This window comes from Astyanax mexicanus, chromosome 2 (genome assembly GCF_023375975.1).
Source record: "Astyanax mexicanus isolate ESR-SI-001 chromosome 2, AstMex3_surface, whole genome shotgun sequence".
In the NCBI taxonomy this organism is placed as follows: Eukaryota; Metazoa; Chordata; class Actinopteri; order Characiformes; family Acestrorhamphidae; genus Astyanax; species Astyanax mexicanus.
The window spans coordinates 11283672-11310279 of record NC_064409.1 but is presented as its reverse complement, the minus strand read 5'-3'; the positions used below and the strand labels follow the sequence as shown (position 1 = coordinate 11310279).

Here is a 26608-nt window from a genome sequence, read left to right as displayed (position 1 = left end):
TTTGCGTGTGCACACCAAGGGGTGGGGGTGTCCCAATTCTTGTTAGGCTGGAGGGGTAGGTTAGGGGAAGGGATAAAGCTTGTTAGCCCTTCTAATAGAGATTTTTTTAGATGGATACTTCAAACGGAGGGGTATGAGAATCACTGGTAAAATGGCGGAACAAACAAGTGAACAAAGAAACCCAAAAATATAGTATTTTCCCTGTTAAAAGTGACAATTAGCACAATATTACCGTAGTTTAATGTGTAGTTTCAATGTTTTATGGCCAAATTCAATTCTTCATAACAAGCATAGAAATAATCGCTAGTAGTTTGTCTCAGTAGCTAGCTAGCTAACTCCTGTTCCACCTTAAATAGGGCAAAACAGATGGCAGGGGCTGCAGCATTTAAGGCTGAACGGAAAAATAAAATAAAATAAAAGGTAATAAAAGCTAATTTTAGCTCCTCATCACAGAGGAATTAAGGAATGTACAATAATAATTAATTTCTGCCCCAAGTTTACTAGTTAACCAGCAGCAGCCAGGTTACTAAACTTTAGCGCTCCTGATGACGAAGGGTTTCCCAATTCTTAGGGGGGGAGGATTTCACCCCTTCTCTCCCAATGGGAAGTGGTACACTCAAAAAGAAGTGGTAGGGGTAAGTGGTAGGGCCCAAGGGGTGAAATGGAATGGGTTTTTGTTTACCAAAAGACCTGCTGCCTTCCTCTTTAAAAAAAATTTTTTTAGTCACATGATCTATTGTGGTTTCAAAATGGCTTTCATGTAGTATACCGTTTAGAATCATAAAGCACCTGCATGCGTTGACGTGTGGTGTTGGCGCCAGTGAGCATACTTCCATTATAAACAAAGGTTTTGAACATTAGCTAGTTTACACTTCCTTTAAGCTGAAGAGATTGTAGTAAGGTCTGCTAGAATTACATTTACATTTACTTTTACATTTACTTTTAGCATACGCCCTTATCCGGAGTGACTTTCAAAATATCCATATCTAGTTTGTAGAGAATAGAATCAAGAAATACACCAAGCTTTGATAATGTTTAGGACCCTAGCAGATTAATTTAGGAACTCTTTGAAAAGATGAGTCTTCTATTGGCGTTTGGAGGCATAAGTGGCTAGAATTAGCTATTATTGAAGCAATACTTAATGTAGTCAACCATTCTCGGTGAGGTAGGGTGGGTTCTTGGTTGGACTTTCATATAAAAACTTCTCCTTAGTAGCCTTATGGTCAAAAACGTGGAACAGTCTTCCAAGGTTTTGTGGTGGCAAGGTCCTATCTCTAGCAATCGTGGCATAAAACTTGTGGATTAGTGAAGGGAGGGTCCTTGATTTTTTGGACTAGGCTTTTATTTTGATGTAGTGCAGGGGTGTCCAAATTACGGCCCTAAGGTATTTTAGAAATAGAATGACAGTTGGGCCGCTGTTAAGCAGGTTTTTATAATGTGAGATTCAAAGTTTGAAAGCTAGGTGTCAGAAACGGGCCAAAGAGTCTAAAAGCGGTGAGAGTGAAGTTCTAGTGCTGAAAAACGGGCCAAAGAGTCTAAAAGCGGCGAGAGTGAACTAGTAGCGCAGAAAACCGGCCAAAGAGTCTAAAAGCTGAGAGAGTGTGCAGTTGTAGCGCAGAAAAACGGGCCAAAGAGTCTAAAAGCAGAGAGAGTGCTCAGTTGTAGCGCAGAAAAACGGGCCAAAGAGTCTAAAAGCGGAGAGAGTGCACAGTTCTAGCGCAGAAAAACGGGTCAAAGAGTCTAAAAGCGGAGAGAGTGCGCAATTGTAGCACAGAAAAACAGGCCAAAGAGTCTAAAAGCAGAGAGAGTGCTCAGTTTTAATGCAGAAAAATGGGCCAAAGAGTCTAAAAGCGGAAAGGGTGCGCAGTTGTAGCTCAGAAAAACGGGTCAAAGAGTCTGAAAGTTGTTGTAATTAAGGAGTTTAATATTAAGAGACATCATGAAATGAAACATCAGTTTGAAAAATCTTAGTTTACACAACACTGTCAAAGATAGATAAAGATAGTGAGTCAAGTAGTCTGTGGCCTGTGACTTCAAATATATTTCTCCTTCTGGCCCCCAACAAAAAAAGTTTGGACACCCCTGCTGTAGTGGATGAGAAATGAAGTATATCTCTGGTGCAGTCTAGACATTGGCCATAGTGTATCACTGTCCATATACCGATTTCTCATTATTCAATGTCAACTCCAGTAAGTCAAAGTCAATACAGATTTCCATTCTAGGGCATCTTAACTGGGTTTCGATATATAACTGCAACAATTGCAGATGTGTCAGAACTGACTGTTTTGACTGTTTTGACTGTCTTGACTATTTGCACCAAGTTTCATCAGACTCTGCCAGTAACTCTGTACTCTCCATACTGCCTACTCTACTCCCTTTGGTTGCTGGAAGGACTGACGGGGAAGCGGGGAAATCAATCCTCGGAGAGCGCCCTCAGAGAGGTTCTTCTGATTTGAAGAAATCTAATACATCTCCCAGTCCTCGTTCTCCTCTCCTACCAAACACACACACACCAACAAACTAGCTTACGCAGTTCTTGAATCGGCTGCAGGAATAAATGTTAAGCGTAGGAGAGTTGGAAATGAGAGCAGAGCACTTTGTAATGCTTACTAAGAGCCTTGAGAGTGAGAGAGTGAAAGAAAGTAAGTAAGTGAGAGAGAGTGATAGATAGTGAGAGAGAGAGAGTACAATCACACAGGCCGGGAATGAATTAGTAAAGCCAGAGCCGTCTTCCGTGCACAAAAGAACACAACAGAAGCACCGGCGAGCTCCAAGTCTGTATTTGCGGAAGAGCTTTTGTTTGCTTGTGCGATGTCTCCAGCGCTTGACTCAGCAGTTCCTCTGCATTCCGGGATGCCGTCACCTGCCCTGAATATCTGCTTGATAGCAGAATGTTTTATTCCGCTGTGGGAATTTACTCGCGCTGTGCTCTGATGGAACGCCGTCTTTTGCTAGATTTTGGATTTTATATTCAGTTGATGGTCTTTTGTTATTCCCCTGTGCAGCCTAGCAAAAAAGAAAGATGTGTGGGGGAAGAAGAAACTTCTCTGGTGGCGTCAACACACCGTGACAAAGTAGCTCGAACAGCTAAGAAGGCTTTGGAACTTCTGTAGGTAGTGATTGAATCGTGTCTGAAAGCTTTGAGTTTTCAGCCTTACTTACTCTGATTCTTCATGACACTATTCCCTCTGCTGGGTGATTTATGACCGCAAATCAATTTCACAATTAATTAAACCGTTTATTGTGGCAAAATACATATTTTTGGCGGAAACTTGAACAAACAAAACAAAAAGCTAACCGTTTGTCCAACAACTAGCTTTTGATCCCTGAACATTGATATAACATCCCAGGAACCTACCAACAAACATTACTCATTTATTTCAAAACACTTACATTTACTTCAGCAGTTCAATTTTAGTCCTACGTTTACCTTAGCAGTGCAACTTTAGTCCTACATTTAATATAGCAGTGCAGTTTTAGTCTTACATTTACCTCAGAAGTTCAGTTTTAGTCCTACATTTACCTCAGCAGTGCAGTTTTATACTTAAATTTAGCTCAGCAGTTCAGTTTTTTGTCCTACATTTTCCTCAGCAGTTCAGTTTTAGTCCTACATTTACCTCAGCAGTTCAGTTTTAGATCAAAATTTAGCTCAGCAGTTCAGTTTTAGTCCTACATTTTTATCAGAAGTGCAGTTTTAGTCCTACATTTACCTCAGCAGTGCATTTTTCTTCCTACATTTACCTCAGCAATTCAGGTTTAGTCCTAAATCTACCTCAGCAGTGCAATTTTAGTCCTACATTTAACTCAGCAGTTCAGTTTTGGTTATTCATTTACCTCAGCAATTCAGTTTTAGATCAAAGTTTTGCTCAACTGTGCAGTTTTCGTCCTACATTTACATCAAAAGTGCAGTTTTAGTCATACAATTACCTCAGCAGTTCGGTTTTGGTCCTATATTTATCTCAGCAGTGCAGTTTTAATGCTGCATTTAATTCAGCAGCGCAGTTTTAATCCTGCATTTCCCCTTAGCAGTGCACTTTTAGTTTTACTTTTACCTCAGCAGTTCAGTTTTGGTCTAAAATAAACTATGATTTATATAAATAATATGACTGAAATAAACAAGTCATTGTTGAATACAAAGTACTCAGTCTTCTTACTTATTCAGTTTAACCTAGTATGTGCCTTTTTTTTACACAGTTTTACAAAGTTTTGTTATCTTCAGACGAATATATTCTGTGTAATCCTATCAATAACCTACGAAATTGCGTTGTTTATATTGATTACGTAAAATTGTCGGTTAGTGGTTCTGAATGTCAGTTTAAATTAATTTCGGGGTAAATGCTCATCTCAAACTGTTTCTTTAAGATGAGTAGAGCCTGTCTTTATCTGTTCTGGCATGTTAAGTGACTCATATACTGCTGCCACAGCGTTTGCTGCACAAATATAAATGTAATTATTGGCAAAGCATGAAAAAGATGAGATGCAGGCGATATTTTGGGGTTGGTGCTCAAAGTGGCGCACGAGCAAGAGCGGGAAGAGTGAAGATGGCACAGGAAGCAGTGAAGTGAAGAGAAATGAGAGAGACAAGGAGGAGGAGAGAGTGTGCAGGAGAACGAGAGAGAGAGAGAGAGAGAGAGAGAGAGAAAGAGAGAGAGAGAGACGAGTGCAAGACGAGCTTGTTGGCAGAAGATCAAATTTTTAAGCTGTGCCCTACTGCAGTGGTTTATCTGAAACAATCTTCAGAGAGAAGCATACCTGGAACGGCGCCATGATTTCCACGATTCCTAAGCATTCCTAAGACCACTGCTCACTACTGTGCTCGACTGAACACGGAGATGATGGTGAGCTTAAGAGCTCAGAAGAAGATTCTTCATTTCAAATACACTCAAACCTCATCCCTCAGGCTTTAGTCCGACCCTACAGTTGCTGTAGATGTAGACTCTACTACTTCCGTGTAACCTTTCACTACACGCAAAAGAGAGCATGGTGCTCCACGAATCACGACGGAGCTGCGCAATTCTACAGCCGTGCAGCTCAGTCAATTCCCAGTAGCATGCGTGCATGCGCAAGTCTAGGCTTTTCTGCTAGCGCTAATCAATAGCGGCTCTGTGGAGTGGCTTGATTGCAGCAGGTGGCAGACAGATTGGACGAACTCGTCCGTGTCCCCCGGTGGTTCTCTACCAACTTTCAAGGGATTCGCCGCCGCAGCCCTGAAGGCTGAGCTGTCTTGTGCTCCCTTATGTTTGCCATAATCTCCTGCAACAGTTCCAGACTGGAACAGATTCTCGCCTCGTGGAAGAGCAATGAGATGTAGAGGTTTTTAATCGTTAGACATGTTCCAAATCTCAATGTAAAAGTCTCAGTTTAGTTAATTAAAGGTTTATAATAAATTGAAGTAAAAATTCATCTCCATTAATTGACATTTTCCACTTTTTTTCCCTCCGTTTTCTCCCCAATGTACACAGCCAATTACCTAACCCACTCATTAAGACTCTAAGACGATGCCCCAACACCAGGAGAGAGAAGACTAGCACATGCCTCCTCTGATACATGTGAATTGGAGGAAAGAGCAGTGACTCGGTTCTAATACATCAGCTAACAGATGCCTCATGCTGATCGACATCACCCTTTAGAGTCATGTGGGGAAAGATCGCTATCTACCCACCCGAGAGAGAGAGAGCAAGGCCAATTGTTGTTGTGCTCTCTCAAGGCTCTCACCGGTAGCCGATAGCAAGCTACATGAACAGGTTTCGAACCGGAAATCTACTGATCACAGTGGCAGCGTTTTCAAAAGTTTTTCCTCTTACCTTGTAAAGTTTATATAGTGAAAGCTTTGTGCATTGCAGTGTGTCAAATACAAAATGTTGCCTTGGAAACTGATTTAATTGATTGAAGGACAAATATGCCAATACCATTACCTTAATACCATTCCATAGTGTTTATTCTTGTTGTCATATTCTTGTGTAATATATTCAAACTCAATTTAGACAAAGACAATGTATGTGTCAGTCCTGACGCTGTCTGTCTGCCTGCTCAAGATTGTCCTCTAAAGACTCAACTTGCCAGCATGCACCCACAATGGACTTCCATGACTCCACTGATTACATGATGCTATGGTGTTCCTGCTCTCCTAGCTACTAATTGGTTCCACCTGTCCTCCCTAGTATATATACCCCTCAATTTGCACAGTTCAGTCCTAAGTAATGTAGGATACATTGCTGTTTTTCCTACTTTGATATTGACCCTTTTTTTTTAAATCACTGTTTATAGTCTTTTGCCTTGCCCATTTTGTTGATTACCCGTAGCCAAATGTTTTTGTAATAGCAGGGGTATGAATGATTTTGTAAGCAAATGCTCTTTGTTTGTTATTTTCCAACAAGATCCAAAAAATGGATCCCAAAAAAAGTTTTTTGATAGTAATTATCTCCTTTTGTATTTTTTGGTTCCATTTTTTCTAAATTCAAAAAAAAAAAAAAAAAAGAGAAAATAACTATTAAACATGTTTTTGTATATTATATTGTTGTCTGTTTGTATATTTGTGTTGCCATATACTGTACAGTATCCTTGATGTTACATTAGCGTCTCGATCTGCTGGATTAAATGTGATAATCCATGCCGTGCCCATGGGGGGAGAGATTAAACTGGCTCCTCGTTTTTTCACAAAAGAACAAAGAGAGACCACCCCCACACACTCCACATTCTGTCTACCTCAAAACACACACCTCAAGAGCTCATGCGAACAGGTTCTGTCGAGCGAGCTGCCGGCATGTTCTTGCATGAGCGGATGTTTTTTTTGAGGCTGGTTTGTTTGTCTCCTGTGTTGTTTGCGTCTGAGCTGGGAATGTGGGCTAGAAAGCCCACCCCCGACCCCCCTGAACACGGACATCCGGGGTCCTGCATTAGTCACAGCTGCTGGGAGAATATTGTAGGGTATTGTAGGCTTCAGGTCGGAAAATGACAAGGTGAAAACCTGTGTTTTTGAGCTGGTTCTTGTTTTTGAAGGCAGCCGGGTACAGCTCTGTTCCACATCAAGGAGAAGCAATGCCTTTCTAAAACACTGTAAAACAAAGAAGCGAGACCACCACCAGCAGCAGCAAGTCTGGCAGGCTGCACACTCCCAGTTCACCATGTGGGTCACTGTCACGCGCTGCTTGACTGCTGGCAGAAGCTGAGGTGTCATTGGTGGAAATCAGCCCAATTAACACGTACCGCTCTGGAACGCTAATGCTATTAGCGGCTCAGTCCGTGTTTGGGGTGGCTGGAGATGGGGCTAGGGCTGGAACTCCTGCTGGTGGAGGGTGCTGTAATGTAATCCCCTCATGCTTTTGTTTGTTTGGCAATGCGAACCACTCCAACACCCACCCGCTCCAGCTTGTCTGAGTGCATCATCTCCTGTGCTGCAGCACCTCTAAAAATGGGCTTTTGGAGGGAAAAAAAACATATGTTTAGAGCTGACTTAAAAGAATACTTACTTTTTAAGCACTGCAGCTTTAAGTTACAAGCTATAGTACTATTCACGAGTGGGGAGGGAAATCTATGTTCTCTTTTCTGGTAGTTGTTTTTTTTTGACAAGAATAACATTGGCTGGTAACCTGAGCAAATATTGGCACTGAGAATGGCATTGATACCAGAGCAAATGCAAACATTTTAGAGATATCAAAACTTCAAATGTAAACTTTTAAACCTTCTCGTACATGCATTTTTAAACCGAAAAAACTGATCTGACAATCTAAAAATTAATTTTTAGAAAATCTGCACGTTTAGTAAAACACATTCTTGTTTGTTTAGTGTTGAAACAGCTTAGCATGAAGCAGAAAGAGCATTAGTTCATAGTTACAGTAGTTAATTGTCTGGATAATAAATCAGGTTAAACTGCACCTGAACAGCTTATCAGTTTATCTCAAATAAAAGGAGTATTTTTGATTGTCGAGTCAGATAGAGAACGGATCACATTCTTGTTTGGAACCGGTCTGAAATTATCTCCTCTAGGGGGTCTCGGTATGGTTGTTTTGGTCTGCACCAGAGTTTTATTACTGTTTTCACACCTGCTAAAAAAAAACGAACCGCACCAGAGTGTGTTTTAACTGGAGCAAATAGTGCTGGTGTGAAAACACCCTTAGTTAGCTGTGCTCTTACGATGATGGATTCCTTTGTTCTCGTAAATTGTGCAAATCTCAAATATAGAAGTAGTGGGGAATGTTGGAAAAGGTCTAGTGAGTTTATTTACAATGCATCTCAGAATGCGATGATTGACATTTCTCAGACTCCATTGCATTGAAAGAATAAATATCAACTTCAGCTGGTTAAAAATCAACTTTACACAATTCTACTCTGACCACAGATTAACCCAGGCAGGGGGTGGGGTGCAAAAATGCAGAAATGCACAAATTCTTTCTTCAAAGGATTCTTTTAAATTATAGGACATCATCTGGAATTCCTTCAGTCTTTATTGCCCGCATTCTTGGAGGCACGCAAAATACCACCTTGTGCAGCTTCTCCACCTTCCTCAGGCTTTTTAGCTTTTGGCAAATCAGGGGGAAAGCAGGGGGAAGGGTGGGCAGTGAAGTGGCAGCATAAACCCACAGCTCAGGGATTCCTCGCCTGGCTGCCGGGTCCTTTGAACTTTGTGTCTCTCGCTCTCTTTTGCTGTGAAGGAATAAGCAGAAGAACAAGCCGGCCTCTCCTCTGTATGTGTACGAGTCCCCACCTCCCTCCCTCTCTCTCTCTCTCTCGCTCCTCATTCCCCACACTCCACAATGCGCACACACCCTCTTTGGCTCTCGCACGCACTGACACACACACAATGGACTACTCAGCAGGCGGCGAGTGCTGAAGGCTGGGCAGAGGGAGCCGGGCTGGACGGGGTCTATTCTCTCGGAAGAGTCGGCCAGGTCCGCAGGAGCTGATATTTGACCCATTCCCTATCGTTTTATACCCCCTCCTCCCTCCTCGCCTCCTCTGCTGCTCCCTGCCTTCTTCTTTCTTCAGTCTTTAGGAGATCACTCGCTTTCTCTTTTCAGCAGCTCTTTGTGCAGCGGAATACACTCTCACATCGCTGCTGCCGCTACTACTGCCGCCACCGCTGCCAAGACTACCGCTGCTGCTGTCGCTGCTACTACTACCGCTACTGCTGCTCCAGCTGCCGCTGATTCTTCTGCCTCTTCTGCCTCTGCCTCTGACTGCTGCTGCCACTGGAGCAGGAGGAGGAGTGCGGCAGTTTTGCGTGTAGATCGCTGGAATGGAACGCTTCCTTGGCTTTGTAAAGCAAATTCGCAGGTCCCGCAGACGCAAGGGCAAAAAGTACCGGCCCGAAGAGGATTACCACGAGGGCTATGAGGATGTGTATTACTACGCTTCCGAGCACCTGCACAGTAAGTGGTCCTGCTTGACTGAATGCCATCCCGGGGACTGTGCAGGGGTCCGGCAAGGGATCCTGCCCCCACAGATCTGTTTTATTGTTTTACCATCAGTGTGAATCATTAGCCTTGAGCTGGCAATAAGAGAGAGGCAGGCAGGCAGGCGGGCAGGTGGGATGGTTAGTCGGGGTGGGTGGTTGGAAAGGAGGGACTGACTTTGTTTCGGGGGGCAAATCGAGAGGCTTATGCGCAGCTTGTGAAGCCCTGTGGAGTGTGGCCAGGTCGCAGGGCGATAATGGATGTGATAATGTCTCAATGTCTCAAGTTGCCTGTTGTCACAAACACGTGTATGTGTGTGTGTGTATACACACGTTTGCGTCGGTGTGCCTGTGGCTGCAGTAAAGAGCGTGTCCTGCCAGTCTTGATAAATGGCATGTATCGGATAACGCTTATTTCTATTGATTGAGCGTGAATGGTTTGTCAGAGAAGGTCTCGGAGCGAACTGTGTGTGTGCGCACATGTGGTCAGTCCCGGCCATGTGCAGGCCACCTTAATGCCTTAGTGTTGCACCACCTAAAGGTTTGGTTGGTTAGTTGGTTGGTTAGTTGGTTGGTTTGGATGCTTGTTTGCTTTCTGCCCTTGTCTTAAATGAGGTAGGAAGATAGATAGAAAGGTAGGTAGGTGTGTTTGTGTTGTCACCCCTCCCCCGCCGTTGCTGACATGCTGCTTCGCCCTAAAGGCACGTTGTTCTCAGGTGACGTGTGTGGTGTGTGTGTCTGTGTGTGTGTGAGAGTGTGTAGCGGCTTGTTTAAAAATACAGCAGCCGTCTGCCCGTCTTCCGTCACCTACTTTCATCTATTATGAAGCAGCACTCTCTTCGTGCCCCCGGAAGAGAAGCGTTTGTCTCCTGCCTCCTGCAGTCGTTCATTAGCTGTTCTTAGCTTAGTGCTTCCATTACTTCCATTACGTACAGCTGTGGAACTCAGCTGATCGCAGCTCTGCGTTGAGAAGCAGGTTTTATCTATTAAACTACTAAGCTGTGTACTTCTTCCCTCAAGCAGTTCCCCCTAACTAGTGACCTCAAGGTTGTAAATGGAATGACAGGCAAGGGAGCAAAGGGAGGCCTGTCATCTACATTCCTTCCCTCCTTACTTTGCTGAGTAAGAGAGATGGAATGACCTGGAGTCAGACCCAGAACAGATGTACGGAACCTTGCTCTGGTGCCGTAGCCCTCCTGGCTTGCTGGGTTAGCATTCAGAACCAGCACTGAGTTGTTTTCAGGGTTTTCTCCTTAACAGTCCACAGAGCACAGAGTAGAGCGAGTGAAGGCCTTTGACATTCAGGAAGGTCTGGAATGTCTGTATTTTCATACCTTAGGATTAAGCAGTTGCTTGAATTTTGATGTTGTGGTTTGTGGCCTCACGTCGGGACCCCAAACCCGTAGAGCCACCATGTTCTTGTTGTTCCCTGCGACTCTTTGTTACTCACCCAGCCTGAGAATTGAATGGATGATGACTGGCTTAATTGATTGCACAACTCGAGTCATGTTTTATTCTACAGCGCATGCTGTTTAATGTGCACAGAACCATTAATTAAATAGGAGCTTTTTTCATTAGCGGATGGTTACGACTGTGATTTTTTGCCTGATGGCGGAAACCGGCTCTCTCGGTAGTCTCGCTCTTGCATGCATGCGTTTAGTCAGATATTCGCTTTGATGTGCAATCGCAAAAGCTCAGCTCTGCAACATAAAATTAGACACCTAATTGGCCCAGCTGGAGTCCAAGTGAGTCAGACACAGGAAGTGGGGGAATAAATGGCATTGGGAAGAGTTTTTAGATATGGGGACCTATCCGACATGGAGATGTTTAAACCTGAGTCTCTCAAGTTTGTTGGTATGCGAGTCTAGAAGGCCACAATTAGGCCTGAGATGACAGTAGATCTTGCTAAAAAGCCAGACTTACAGCTGTGGCTCGACGCATCCCGGAGCGCACAGTGGCAACCCACGCTAATTAACTTCTGTGACCGAAAAAAACTGTAAATGTCACACTTGGTCACTGAGCCTACCCTCATCTGTGCTTCAGAGCCCCTCCTCTCTGCATCATTTATATCAACCTCATGCATAATTCATGCTGAGGTTGTAGTCTGCCCATTCCTGTACATTCATCAAACTCCTACTTGTGTGAGACCCTGCCATTTGCCTTCTAATGGGATTCATCCGTCTGCAGTCCCCATCCTCCCCTGGCTTGGGGGACGTGTACACTTTTGGGTTTTGAAAAATGATTCATTTCACCACGACAATAAGGAAGACTCGGGCAGGGCATGCTCACTCATAAATCTGGGAAATGAGGAACAGCGGAGCGCCAAAAAGGAGGATAAAGAGAAGCTTTGTGGCTTTCAATTCCTGCCATTTGTTTTCCTGCACCTTCTGCACGCAAGCAAGCAAGCAACGAGTGTGATCTTCTTCTGCGGCTTTCCATTTGTAGACGTCTCCATTTCTAATAATATAAAATGTCTAGGGTTAGGGTTAGAATAGTTTAGAATAGACGAAAATCTCCCCTCTTCTTCTTCTCTTACCTGACATGTTAGAAATTGTCAAGGCTGACAGCAATGTTGAAGCAGGATTCCTCACTTACAAGTGATCCACTTTTAGAACATCTATTAAAATGAGAAGGCCACCCACTGCTTTTAGCATACCAGGGTGTTTTTCTCCACAGAAATCTGAGGACTAGTTGGGTTATTGGATTTCTTTAAGACAAAGACAACTGCTTTTACTATTTGTTCTCTTTACCTCTGCTTTTAACCTATTAATGCAGTGGACATGATTAGATTACATTAGCAGCTTGGTGAACCTGGGTATTGACCCCACAACCATGTCATCTATAACCCTTGTTTTTTAGCCCCGTGCCCATTTGTTTTGTGGTGAAGGCGAAGTTGTTGGTTAGTGATGGACCTTTATCTAGAAAAACAATTAGAATTTGATTTATTTGATCTACATAGATAGCCTAAGTGGTGTTAAATGTCCTACCCAAAGACTGGACTGGTCTGCTATGGGGAATTCAGTGTTTTTACCCAAAAATCTTATACCAAATATCAGAACCTGAACCTTTTTTTTAGTTAGCATGAACTCTTTCCATATAATGCAAGGTGACCTTGTGTGACCTGTGCAAAGTTTAGTGTTTAGTTTAACTAGTGTGAATTGAATTGATTTTTAGTTCTTTATCTCAGGGCTCTGGATGATGGTTATGATATTCAGGCCGGGATTTTATACTGCCAAGGGTGTGTATTAAACTATTCAGACAATCCTGAAGCTATTGCCAATACACTTTCTATATCACTATATTATTGACAATGTCTCTAAAATATAACAGTTTGGAGTAGGGCTGCATAATGTATTTGTTTCAGCATAGTCATCAAAATGTGTAGTCAATGTCATATAAGGTATAACATAAAGTCAACTGCACACAACTTGCTATAACTTGATTGGTTTTTAATAGAAATGGATACTTTGTCATTTTTTATGGCATATATAAAAAACTGGTCATATTAGCCCAATTTAATGTGTATTATTATATTACCACATGATCTGGTTAAATCTGGTGAAAACACCTATCTTTTTTAATATTGCAATGTATGCCACAGAACAGCAAAATATCACAATGTCACTTTCTTCCAACAGTCATGTATCCCTAATCTGCACTATATTTTGTGTAAATCTGGAAATTAACCAATATTTTTACCAGTCTCAGACCATATTCTGAACCAAATCAAGTATTTGATGCATTTTAGTTGTATCAAGGACTGGATTCAACCCATGCCCTGTGCAAACTTTGTCAGTCTGCAGTTCTGAGAAAGGTCTGAGAGCTAAGCTAACACAATCTACCTCCGCAAAGTTCTTTAAAGTAGTTCTCTCAGTACTCACAAATCTGACTCTCTCTCACACCTCCTTTGAGTTCAGACAACCACCAGTGATTTTAGGCCACATTTTGTCTTAGATCCTTCTTTTTCCAGAAAGACTTAATCTGAAGGATGTCAGGGTTGTCTTGGGTAAAGCACTAAAGGCTTGAAGCTCGCACAGTGCCATCGAGATAGCTGCCAAGACTCTGCTTGCTTTTTTTTTTTTTTGCTTGGCAGAACTTTATAGTGTTTGGTTTTTCTGAAAGATCGTAGCAGTGTTTTTTTTTTTTTTATAGACATTTCAGATATGCTGAGAGCTACACTAAAGACCCCAAATATCAAAGCTGCAGATTGACTATTGACTAAGTTATATAAAGCCCAGCAGGAAAGTTTAACTGAATATCAAACAGATTGTCATTTCGGCTCTACGGAGAGCTTGAGTTGTTTTCTCTGATTACATCAAACAGGCGATTGTTTTTGAGTGGGTGCTGTAGGATGGGAAGAAGAAGTTCCTGCCTGTATGGTAATTGCAAAATAATGGACGTAAGCACTTCTGCTCTGAAGCATATTTGGATAAAGCTGGAAGACACTGAGATTTGCAGTCGCCCACCAGCCCTTCCAAACCTGTCGATGCCGGCTGGCAGCGTTTCTCTGAGTAACTGTTTATGGTGCACAGCAGGTGGCACGTTGGCTGCTGTTTGAGGCCTGGGGTTGTTGAAGACGAGTGAGTTTTAATGAGCTGCTTGCAGTTTGCAGGTGATAATGAAGCTTGATTCTTTCTGCAGTTGCGGCACTGAGACACCTGAGGCTTCTAGAGTGCTTATGCTACGAGTGGCCCTGTTGGTGGCGTCAACTTTCCTACTTTTCTACCAGCCAAGCTTTTCTAGAGGGTTTTACAGCCGTACCACAGGTGTGGAGTCTGTTTGTGTAGAGAAAGAGCTAAGAGTTAAAAGCAGCTTCCCATTACATTACATTACATTACATTACATTGCATTTGGCAGATGCTATTGTCCAAAGCGACTTACAATAGTCAAGTACAAAAGTAATAGAAGTTAAGATAAAAATATGTTTTATATAGGGCTTAAAGGAGGTCGAAGGGAAATAATGGTATAGAGAAGTGAAGGAGGTGAAGAAGGAAAAGAGGTAAGAAGTAGTTAGTGTGTTAGAGGTGTTAGGAGAGTTAGTGCTCTTTGAAGAGCTCTGTCTTCAGGAGTTTACTAAAGATAGTGAGGGACTCTCCTGATCTGGTAGTGGAAGGAAGTTTGTTCCACCATTGGGGAACTCTGTATGAGAACAGTCTGGGTTGTTCTTTGCTTTGTGTGAATGTTTGTTTGTTTGGTAAAGTAAGGAGCTGTTCTGTCATCACCTTGTAGGCGATTGTAAGAACTTTGAATTTGATACGAGCAGCAACTGGTAGCCAAAGGAGCTCAATGAGCAGCGGGGTGACACGTGCCCGTTTTGGCTGGGATTCCCAGATTAAACTTCTTTTTTTATGGTAGCATAAAAAAGCCAGCATAAGCTCTGTTTCCCATTTTTTGTACATATATATATGCAGATTCTCACAAGTAGTCATTATCACCCTGAACTAAACCATGCGTTGTGGAGGTAATTGGTTGAAATAAATCATCTACACTGAAAAAGGAATTTGTTCCACACTTTAATTATACCCAAGTGATGTTCTGCTCTAGCAGAACTCCTCTCGGCTGTACTGCTCATGTAGGATCTGATCAAACTGAAGATTTAGCTAAAACAAAAATATATATAAAACACTTTATTTAAGAATGGAAAATGTGACAACTGGAAAGACAAGTCTAGCACCTCTCTGCTGTCTGAATTCCAGCAGTTACTGTTTTTTGTTTTTTTTTTCGAACTATAAGGTGCACTTAAAATCCTTTAATTTAATTTTCACAAAAACCACCTTAAGTATGAATTCTACCAGTTTGGAGGAGTGTATATCGGACTGTAGTCTGTGTGTTTACTGTGTGAAAACAAGCTATGTGGGATACACTGCTAGCTCATTCCTCAGTCTAGCACTATCAGGCTACATTTACAGTATGTCCCAATAGCACTGCTGTTAGCGGCTAATGCTAATGCTGCTGCACCCAGCCTTAGTGCTGGAGAAACTTTACTGAAAACTCACCCTTAGACAATATTTAATTTATTTTTTTATTTTAAGAATTACACGTTTGTTTACTTCCCTCAGCTTCCCCATTAGAAGGGAAACATGGCGACACCCTTGCTCACTTTGATGTAGGCGTCCTTACTAGAGTCACATAATTCGTCTTATAATCCGGTGCGCCTTGTGATATGTATGAAAATAGACCAGAAGTTAGACGTTCATGATGTTTATAGATGCTAATGTTAGTGTAGTTAGAGATGCTGTAGTATTTGAACTCAGTCATTACAAATACCTGTTATTTTCCAAATACTGTTTAAAACATTCTTAAAGTACTATAGATGTGTGCTGACTCTATGTAGAAACTTGTTCTTTCAACAAAAAACTTTACATTTACTGGAGAAACTGTTAAAATAATACGCTTTGCTTCTGGTCATTTAGGCATTTATGTTGACGACTGCTTTAGGAGAAGCAGATGGACCTCTTAAATAAAAGTAGCCAAGTCTGGCCTCGCCTCTGGACTCTACTGCTTTATTTCTAATAAACAAAAGGGGATAAAACCATGGTATCTTTAAATTAATTTGTACTATTGCACTACTCAATGCCTGCCTGATTGTTGTAGCTTGTTTTTCGCTAAAAAATAAGAACTTTAAAATAAGACTACCTTTATAAAGGGTTTATAAATGGTTTACAATTAGTTTATTAATGGTTAATAATTAGGTTGTAAACGCCTTAAAAATCATTAATCAGTTTCCACATACGTAGAAAGGGCAACAATGACCTGTTGTTTGCTAAATAGTGAACCCACAGCCATCTATAGTGTTGCCCTTTCTACGTATGTGTTATAACTGATTATTAATGCTTTTTAATGCATTTACCACCTAGTATCCATTAATAAACTAATTGTAAACCATTTATAAACCCGTTATAAAGGTAGTCTTATTTTAAAGTGGTACCGAATCTTCTTGTACTTCCAAGTTGAAAGTTGTGACAACTAATCTTTTTTTTTTCTCTTCGCAACCATCCAACTCAGTCATCCCTGTCTTTGCTGTATGCTTTGTGATGTTCCTGCTCGTCTCTGGGAGTGCTGTACAGTAATCATCTTCCCTTTGCTGCAGGCGTTGTTATGGATGGAGTGCCCATCCCTCCCTCAAATCACCCCCACCGCCACCATCCCTCACTTTGCGCAATAGAGCCTTCAGCCTGGAAGCAGGGCTTGATGAATTCTGATCATGTTGTGTTTGTGCCATTAAGGAAGGCATCAGGACTTAATCACGGATGACAACAGTGGCATCCCCTTCAACTGCCCTGCTTCTGCTGCTGCTTCTTCTTCACATGAGACAGACAGATAGATACAGGGACTCTGGAGAGAAACCTGATAATAAAGGGGAAAAAAATACGTACCAGTATCTCCTTTAGTTCCCCAGACTTGCTTTTTTTATTGCAGTTGCCCATCTCCCAGTTTATCTGCCTTATTCTTTCCCTCTAGTTGGACTAGGAAGTGATGGGGTTCAGTCAGCTATCAGCGAGGGCATCTCCAGAGCTCAGCTTCTTTGTTGGGGGGTGGGGAGCAGGGTAGAGGGAGGATTCTCTGTGGATCTGAGCTGACTTTTATTCCTCTTCCTCCGATTGCTTTCAAGGTATTGCTTCCACTTGCTTCCTCAGCAATGAAGAGGATGAAGTGAAGGGCCAAGGAGGATAAAAAGGCCGGAATTTGTATTTGAAAGGTATCCCAGGCTCTGTTTTAGAGTTTTAAGGCTGTGTTTCCTGAGGCTGCAAGCTAATTTGATTGGTTTCTCAAGTAATCAGATCTGGATTTGCCTGTCTGGACATCGCAAATCTGCTTTGGGATTTCGCCCAATTTCGAATGTTTTCATCCATAGAATGGATGTTATCAGATGAAAGAAGGCCCATTGACCTACTGGTTTGGTAGGTACCTACTCAAGAAGGTCGGCTTTGAGAAGGTTCAATATGTTGTTGTCAGTTTTTAATCTTTCTGTGCGTCATTGTAAGATAGTCGGTAGATAACAAACCTTTGATACTCTGCTTGGGCCCCCACTCTATTATCATTTTGGATGGATTTGTTGGATGCTTGTTGTTTGTCGACATGTTGAAATCTGATTTAAACGGCCAGAGAATCCCAACTGAAACATCTTAATCTGATTTAGAATCACATTTACAACCACATCCAAATGTGTGGGACTGAGCCTTTTTAATGCTTCTCTATTCCCCACTTCAACTCAGGCAGAGCTGGTTAGTTTGATGAGCTGTGTTGCACCAAATGAGTCATGGTGCTCAATGACAACGGTGGTTTAAAAACTGTGAATATCTCCACCTGAGCATGATTTCAGAGTGTACAGGAGAAAGGTTTTGTTGGTATAGATAGAGTTTACTCCAAATGCTAACTTAGAAGCCTCTAAATATGTGTATATGATAGGAGCATAATGCAAAGAAATCACTATTTTTACACTACATTTAAAATGAGTTACTGAAAACTTAATGGGCAATGGTTGAGCCTTGGTGAGGGGTGTAAAAATAGCAATTTCTTTGCATCTCAAGCATTGTAATCCTGTTGAGCATCAGCTAAATGCACTAAAAGTAGGGCTATTTAACAAAACGTTGGTGCTTTATATATTGCTTTAAATGAGCATCAAGGACACATTGAAACAAGTATTATCTTTCACTTTTACAAGTCTTGATCTCAGAAGCTCATAAGAGTGTGACTACAATTAGCCTTGAAGAGATTTCTCAGCTCTTTTTCAGCTTTCCCTTTCCACACCAACTTACTCAACCTTCTTTACTTACTCACTTATGCTTTGGTCCAATCCCATTTCACTTTTGGTCCCTACCTCTTGTTTACCAGTGTAACCTTTTCCCTTGGACAATCTTTTAATCAATCGATACAGATGTAATTAGCTAGAGCAGTGAAGTGCTAGCATTGTAAGCATGTTGAGCATCGGCTAAAAGTGCTGTATTTTTTCGGAATGCAGGAAGGCGAACAGAAGTGGGCTATTTGACAAAAGTTTGCACTAGTTCATGTGTCACTGCACCCTAAGTCACCCATTTTACACTGGATTTCAAATTCAACTTGATAGGTGGACAATTTAAAGGGCCAAAACTGCCTAGTTCTAATGTAAGAATAGAACAAAAGTCCAAAAACTTTGGGTTGCTTTTCAAGGACACCTTGAAACAAGTAGTGTTTTTCACTTTTATGATTCTTGATCTAAGAAGCTCAGAAGGCTGTGACTTTTAAAATGAACCTTGAAGAGATTTCTCTTGATTTTCGCTTTTAGACATGGTAAACATAAGGATTCTGTTTCGTACAGTGGAGTTAATTTTAAGTTAAATTTGAATTTTCCTTTCCACGCCAGCTCACTTCCTTTTTATACTCCCTTACACTTTGGCCCGATCCAATTACACTTTTGTACCCTACCCCCTGTTTACCAGTGTAAACCTTCTACTTGGAACAGAATTATAAAGGGAAAAGGGTGAAATCTTTCCTCTTAAGTATTGGGACAATCCTTTAAGCAATTGATACAGATATAGGGGGAACATTTAAAGGCCTGAGCTGGCCTAGTTCTCCAAAAACTTTAAGGTGCTTTATATATTGCTGTAAATGACCATAAAGGACACCTTGAAACAAGTAGTGTTTTTCACTTTTTACGAGTCTTGATCTCAGAAGCTCAGAAGAGTGCGACTAAAATTAACCTTGAAGGAGATTTCTCTTGACTTTCAGCACTGGAACTCCTAATAAGCCTTTCCCGATCATATAAATCACTGTCATTACGATTTCAGCAGACTGTCTCCTGATGACGGTTCTAGTGTTCCTTTAGTGCTGGAGTTGAGTAGTGGGTCATAAGCTCTTTGAATCTGACTCTATGAGCACTCACCCAAATGGCCCAGCGTCTCGGCAGCCGTCTTTATCACAACTTTCATCAAGGCCTGGATCTCCTCCCTAATGGCTCCTCTTTGCTGTTGCCCTCACAAGAGCACACACAAAGTGCATGGCAAGGACTCTTAACGGACGGCCTGGTCTCGCTCGGCTGGAGAGCATTACTCTCTCTCTCTCTTTTTCTTTTTCCTTTTCCCTCATCCTTTTCTTTTACTAGACTTCCCTCTCTGTTCTCTCCTCTCCTCTACCTCTCACTCAATTTCCCCTGACTTTACTATCAGTGCGATCCATCAACTGTGATGTGATTAGAGGTTAGCTGCCTTCCCATACACTCCCGGCACTGTAAGCCTTTTTCACACAGCAGCCATTTCTTTCTTCCAAAAAAAAGGAAAAAAAATAGATCTGGTATACTGGTTTGTCGACTGGGTAATGATACCCCTCACCAGATGCCTCTGAGCCAAGAAACTTTAACACTGCTTCTGGACATGGAGATTATGGACTAGCAACCATCTACCTACCTACACCATAGCAACCATAGCAAAGTATACTGAATTATGTTTCTTGTGCTTTTTTGGAGCGATATGGACGTTTTGAGGTTTGTTAGGACATTTTCTTGAAATTGTAGGAAATGTCCGTTCTGGGGAATCCCATCTCTGAAAAGAGAGGGCAGGAACAATCCCCCTCCCCACTAGGAATGCCCCCCTTAAAGAGCGGGAAAGGGATGACATCATGATTGGAACGATACATGGTACGTTTTTTTTGGACAACGGAAGTTTTAGTTTTTTTTAGGACATTTTTCAAAAATTTCATTGTAACGTAATTAAAGGCACTATAAAAGCCTTTTGTCAGCTAATTACTCTTCCTCTTTCCACACAAGCTAATTTCCTTTCTTACTCCCGTATTCTTTAGCTCAATCCCATTTCTCTTTTGTACTCCTACCCCTTGTCTTTCAGTGTAACGCTTCCACTGTCCTTTAGACACTGGGAGAAACCTTTAAGAACTTATAATACATATAGTATTACAGCTATAGTAGCAGTGAAGCTCAAAAGTTCAGCAACCTAGCTGCTGCTGGTTAACATGTACTTTAGTTAGGGCATCGTATGTCTTCAGGAAGTAGTAGGCGGATGGTGCAGCAATTAATTATTTTTATTCAATCCTTAATTCCTCTGTGATGAGGAGCTGGGATTAGCTTTTATTAGCTTTATTTAGTTATTTACATTAAATGCTGCAGCCTCTGCAGTCTTTTGCACAATTTAAGGTGGAAAATGGAAAAGGGAGCTAGCTAGGAAGCTATTGAGACAAACTACTAGTGATTTTTTGGTACCACTTTAAAATACGGCTCCTTTATAAAGGGTTTATAAATAGTTTGTAAAGGAGTTTATTAATGGTTATAAATTAAGTTATAAATACTTTAAAAACATTACCAAGCACTTAAAAACCACGTAAATAAAAAGAGCAACAGTGACAATAATGTAGAAAGTCAGTTTCGTCATTTTATATGTTAAATAGTTAAATAAATAAAGGTTATTGACAGAAATTTAGTTAATGATGACTATTGGAAAAAAACAATGTAAGATAAGCATCTTGTAAAATCTGAGGTTTAACAGTATACATGAATGTAGAATCACTATTTGTTACAGGACAGGCCACTGTTGCACTTCTTTTTTTTATGTGTTGTAACTGCTTATTAATGGTTTATAACCTAATTAATAACCGTTATTAAACGTCTTTATGAACTATTCATAAACCCTTTAAAAAAGGAGCCTTATTATAAAGTGGCACCGATTTTTTTTTGTTTATGTTGTTATGTTGAGGAAAGTGGCCAAAAAACATTGAATTTAAATTACACATTAAATGATGGTAATATAGCTAGTGGTTATTATAATATTTACCAGGGAAAATACTTAAATTTTTTGGGTTTCTTTGGTCACTTGTGCCGCCATCTTGCGATTGGTTCTCATAGTCCTCTGAAAAATCTCAGTTTGAAGGGTCATGTAGCCCCAAACCGGAGACACTACTCGTAGGCGTGCACCACTAGGTGCAAAACAGAGGAGTTAGGGGGGGATAAGTGGTAGGGCCAATGGGTGAAAATAGGATTTGGCTTTTGTCTCTTTCCATCTCCCTGTCTCTCTCTATTCCTCTGTCTCTCTCTTTGCCACTTTCTCTCTATCTGTCTATGTCTCACGCTCCTTCTGCTGAAGCTTTAAACACTACAAGATACCAGGCATGCCTGTGTCTGACACACGACTGAAAGAAAGCCCGGAACAGCAGGGGACAGAGCACACAAAGGCTGGTATAAATACTTAAAGCAGGGGGCTTTTGCAAAGACAGGATTTGACTAGAGAGACTATAGCTTTTTGAGGGTAAATGTCACACATTGTGACTGTAGTGTGAAACTCGATGCTCTCTGTTCTCCTGATGCAGTGGAGGAAAAGTGAGGTTTATAGTGCTATAGAAGCCACACGAAACGTGTCATGCTTTTAAACCATACTTATATAGGCTATATATATATATACAGCTCTGGAAAAAATCAAGAGACTACTTCAGTTTCTGAATCAGTTTCTCTGATTTATAGGTTTATGTTTGAGTAAATTATAAACTACGGACAATATTTCTCCCAAATTCCTAATAAAAATAGTGTCATTTAGATCATTTATTTGCAGAAAATGAGAAATGGCTGAAATAACAAAAAATATGCCAAGCTTTCAGACCTCAAACAATGCAAAGAAAACAAGCTCATATTCATAAAATAATTTTAAGAATTCAGAAATCAATATTTGGTGGAATAACCCTGGTTTTTATTTACAGTTTTCATGCATCTTGGCATCATATTCTCCTCCACCAGTCGTACACACTGCTTTTGGATAACTTTATGCTGCTTCACTCCTGGTGCAAAGATTCAAGCAGTTCAGTTTGGTTTGATGGCTTGTGATCATCCATCTTCCTTTTTGATTATATTTCAGAGGTTTTAAATTTGTCAAATCAAAGAAAAGTATCAGCTTGTAGAGTAGAGATTTTTTAGAGATTTTTTGGGGGGCTGATATCATGTTGTACCATTTTGCTCATAATTTTTGTTAGTATGACTGGGTGATCACCTATGCTGATTAAGGGTAATTTGCCCAAGCAAATTTGGTAATTAATCATGTACAGTAAAACATTCAGCCCTCTTTTTTTATACTAAGTTTAATGGGGTTCTGCAGCTGTGAATGAGGTCCGTATTGTAATCTAGAGGTAGACAAGTGACACACAGACACTATAGTAACTTGCAAACTATGAATCATATAATGTAGGGGTGGGCGATATGGCTCTAAAATAATATCACAATATTTCAGGGTATTTTTGCAATAAAGATATACTTGGCGATATAGGAAAACAGAAAAATAATGTATTAATTTCAGGAATATAGTATAATAGTATAACAGCATAATCATAATGTGGCAAAATAAATAATATAGCATAAAATAATATAATGCAGCAAATAATATTGCAGAAGATTTAGTGCATGCATATAAACTGCAAACTAAAACAATTATACAATAAATACACCTAAAGCTTCACAGTAAATAATAGACTATTTTTAAGACAGAACATCTCTTTTATCACAATATGGATTTTTAATATCATGATATTTCTGTGTCATGATATATTGTATACGATATAATATTGCCCACCCCTAATATAATGTAACCTGTGTTTAGGATTGCCTGAATTATTGCTCTATTATTTATATTAGCTTTATTTTATGACTGGTTGACATATAGCTGATCGGTCCTTCCATTCCTAGTTTAGTCTCAAGTGTTGTTTGATGGGATTTTTCCCATGTTAGTCTGTATTGACTTTGAATGGGATGTTTTACAAAGGAGTTGATGTAGCAGTTCAACTCTTTAACTTGCTTACCTTTAAACCATGAATTTACAAGACCACCCCCCCCCACTCCATTTCCCATCTCTTTCCATTTTGTGTCTAGTTGTCTTTTGGTGGCGTTTCTTTGGTGAAATGCTTTAAAGTTTCTGTTGGATGATTTTAAAAACCTGCTTGCACTTTCTGGTTTCTCTGATATGACCTTCCCCAGCTTTACTGTTGATCTGAATTATTTCAGTCCTGTTTGTGTATGTTGATGAAATGAGCATGGAGCCCTGAGCTCACTGGTGTGCTCACTGGCGCTGGATTAATTTGGATGGCAACTTCAGATTAGTTTGAGAGCAATTTGTGCTCCATGTCAGATTGATTAGAAAGTGTCAGGATCATTGTCTGCAGATTGTGTTCTGATTTGATCGTTGAGTTGGCATTTGGAGCTGGTTTATGAGGCATCACCACACTAATAAGGCGTGATTGCAGCAGCCACAGTCAGCGTTGGAGTGGGTGGGAGGGTAAGGGATGAATTGGGTTCATTGATGGAGTGCGTTTGGATTGATTGATTGTTAACTCTGTAAGAATGATGAAAGAAATATGGCAGCATGATTGACAGTGTGATATTTTTCAAGCTGAGGATTTTTAGTGAGGTGAAGAGAAATCGGGTCGTTTACGAAATTTTTAAAGGATCGGATCACTGATATATTGAAAATGTAACGTAACATTGTTACTACACGAGTTCACTATAGGCTGTTGTGAGTTGCTAGTGTGTTTGTGGTTGCTTGCACCATTGCAGTGTTTATCAACGCTGATTTATAGCCGATTAGCACAGAGGCTAATCCAGCAAACTACCTACAGAACCATCCCCTACTTTCATCCACACTTCATTTTCCTCCAAACTGCTGACGCTGTCATCTCTCTCTCTCTCTCTCTCTCTCTCTCGCTTTCTCTCTCTCTCGCTCTCTCTCTCTCGCTCGCTTTCTCTCTCTCACTCTTGCTCTTTTTCTCTCTCTTTCTCTCGCTCTGTCACATATACACACACACACTCGCACAAACACACAGCATTTCCTCTTTTTAAGCTGGAATACCAAAAAAAAAAAAAAAGCAATATATACTGCTACACAAGCATTTATTTCCACCACAAAGGCTCTTAGTTAAACGTAGTAAATCTGAATATTACAATATTCTGATTTAAAGAAAAGCATTAAAAACTACAAAATTCCAAAACCACACTACACTATTATTACAGTCTCCCTACCAAACAATACAGAGAAATACCAGCATTTAATATATATATATATATATATATATATATATATATATATATATATATATATATAATTTTTTTTTTTTTTTTTTTTAAGAAAGGATGCATATTTAAGTGCAAATCATTTAAATGACTGCTTAGTACTTATTTTGTGCCAAAAAAAAAATACAGTAATGATACTGTTCTCCCAATAATAATTATTTAAAGCAGCAGTCCATATTTTTTGTTTTCTAAACTGAAAGCAGAAGCATTTCTGAGTGGATGAATGGATAAAAAATATTGTGTTTAATGATATCAGTGTGCTAGAACAACCATCCCTGCTAAACCTAATATATTCAATCTAAAAACTGGGGTGTCGGGTCTCTTTTCGTGGGAGTTTGTCCGGCCACGTCACGCGTTTTCACGTACTTATGTCACACGTACAAAAGCACAAAGCAGCTGATGGAACATTGGAGACTTCAGAAGGGAAAACTCAGAGCTCAGTAGCTCATTCACTCATAGTAAAACCAAAGAAATGAAGGAGTGAAGTTTCTGACTGAGCATGCTCTCTCTCTCTCTCTCTCTCTCTCTCTCACTGAACATAACCTGGAATCGGATTCATCATCTTTAAAAGGAGACCGCATCACACCCGCCCAGTTTAAAATGATTCTTCCGCATGATCAGTGCAATTACCCATTCTCACCAGAGAGAGCGCTTAATCCCAAAACTTACGGACATCAGCTTTAATAAATGTTTTTTTTTTTTTTCAAACTTTAAGGCAGAACTTCTAACTTCTCCTATTTATTTATTTATTTATTTATTTTTGCTTCATTGCCAAAGTATTGGATCAGAACTCAGAACAGGTTTTATATTTAGCTATACTCATAACCCGCAGGGTGAACACGCTCCTCTCATTCAGCACAACGTTTCCTAGGGTTAAGCAGCCTCACGCTGAGCTGACGTTCACAGCAGCTTGATATATGAGCTAGAGAGCGAGACGGAGAGACGGATGAGAGAAGAGAGGCATTAGAATTTCTGATGAGTGTTTGCTCGGCTGACCCGAGGGCGTTTATAATAAGGCTTGGAGGGACTGCTGCTGCTGCTGCTGCTGCTGGGAGTCACTCTCAGGGCTTCCCCTGCCCACACAGAGAGCATGGCTCAGGCTTCGGGCTCTGTAGGGAGAGACTCGCCGGCTATCTCACCTGGACGTGATGCTTATTAGACTGTTAGTTTGTCCTCCCGACCTGCACTCCGTGGAGCTTCTCTCTGAGCAGCAGAGGCCGGCTTTATGTAACCTGCTACAGCATGTGAAATATGAGCACCTGCTGAGAATACTCGTGCTTCTGGAGGAAAATGTGAGGATTTTATATCTATATCAAACCTGTATTCAAACCTGAATCATGGGTCGTGTGACTGAAACTGAACATCTACATGTGCATTCTCCATCATTGCATGGACAATACTAGGCAGATGCTACCGGTCACGATCATTACTAAACACTGTGCTGTCCACTGTGGGTAGTAATGCGCTCTTTACATCTACCTCAAACCTACAGGAAGAAAGGCTACAACTATATTGGTTTCTGATACCCATTTATCAGCATCCGTCATCCCCATCTATCATTTACCATCCATCCACCATCATTCACCATTCATCATCCCCACCTATCATTACTATCCATCATCCTTATCTATCATTATCCATCATTCACCATCCCCATCTTTCATCACCATTCATCATTTACCATCCATCATCACCATCTTTCATTACCATCCATCTACCACCACCATCCACCACCACATTCCACCACCCATCAACCATCATCCCCCATCTATCACCATCCATCATTCACTATCTATCATTACATCCATCTTCCATCATTCACCATCCATAATTCACCATTCATAATTCACCATTCATAGTCCATCACCCATCATCTATCATCACCATCCATCATTACCATCCGTCATCACCATCCATCATCACCGTCCATTATCACCATCCATCATTACCATCCATCATCACCCTCCATCCTCCATCATTCACCATCCATCATCCTTCACCCATTATACATCATACCTATCCATCATTCACCATTCATCACCCATCTTCCATTATCCCCATCTATCATTTCACCATTCATCATCCCCATCTATCATTTCATCATTCATCATCCGTCACCCATCTTCCATCATCCCCATCTATCATTTAATTATTCATCATTTGTCACCTGTCACCCATCTTCCATCATCCCC

General features: G+C 40.9%; 1 protein-coding gene across 16 annotated transcripts in view; it reads left to right on the top strand.

The window, feature by feature from the left end:
• Window positions 1-26608, top strand: part of grip1 (glutamate receptor interacting protein 1) — a 554262-nt gene that overhangs the window by 203722 nt on the left and 323932 nt on the right. For 4 of the 16 annotated variants that reach the window (XM_049473336.1, XM_049473324.1, XM_049473328.1 and 1 more), the window contains exon 1: window positions 8766-9368. The exons of 2 other annotated variants lie outside the window; for them this stretch is intronic. In XM_049473336.1, the coding sequence (XP_049329293.1) occupies window positions 9236-9368 (133 nt within the window). In that variant the 5' untranslated portion in view covers window positions 8766-9235. Of the gene's footprint in view, window positions 1-8762; window positions 9369-26608 lie in introns of those variants that run through there. 10 more of the 16 variants (XM_049473325.1, XM_049473323.1, XM_049473329.1 and 7 more) reach the window with 6 other exon arrangements.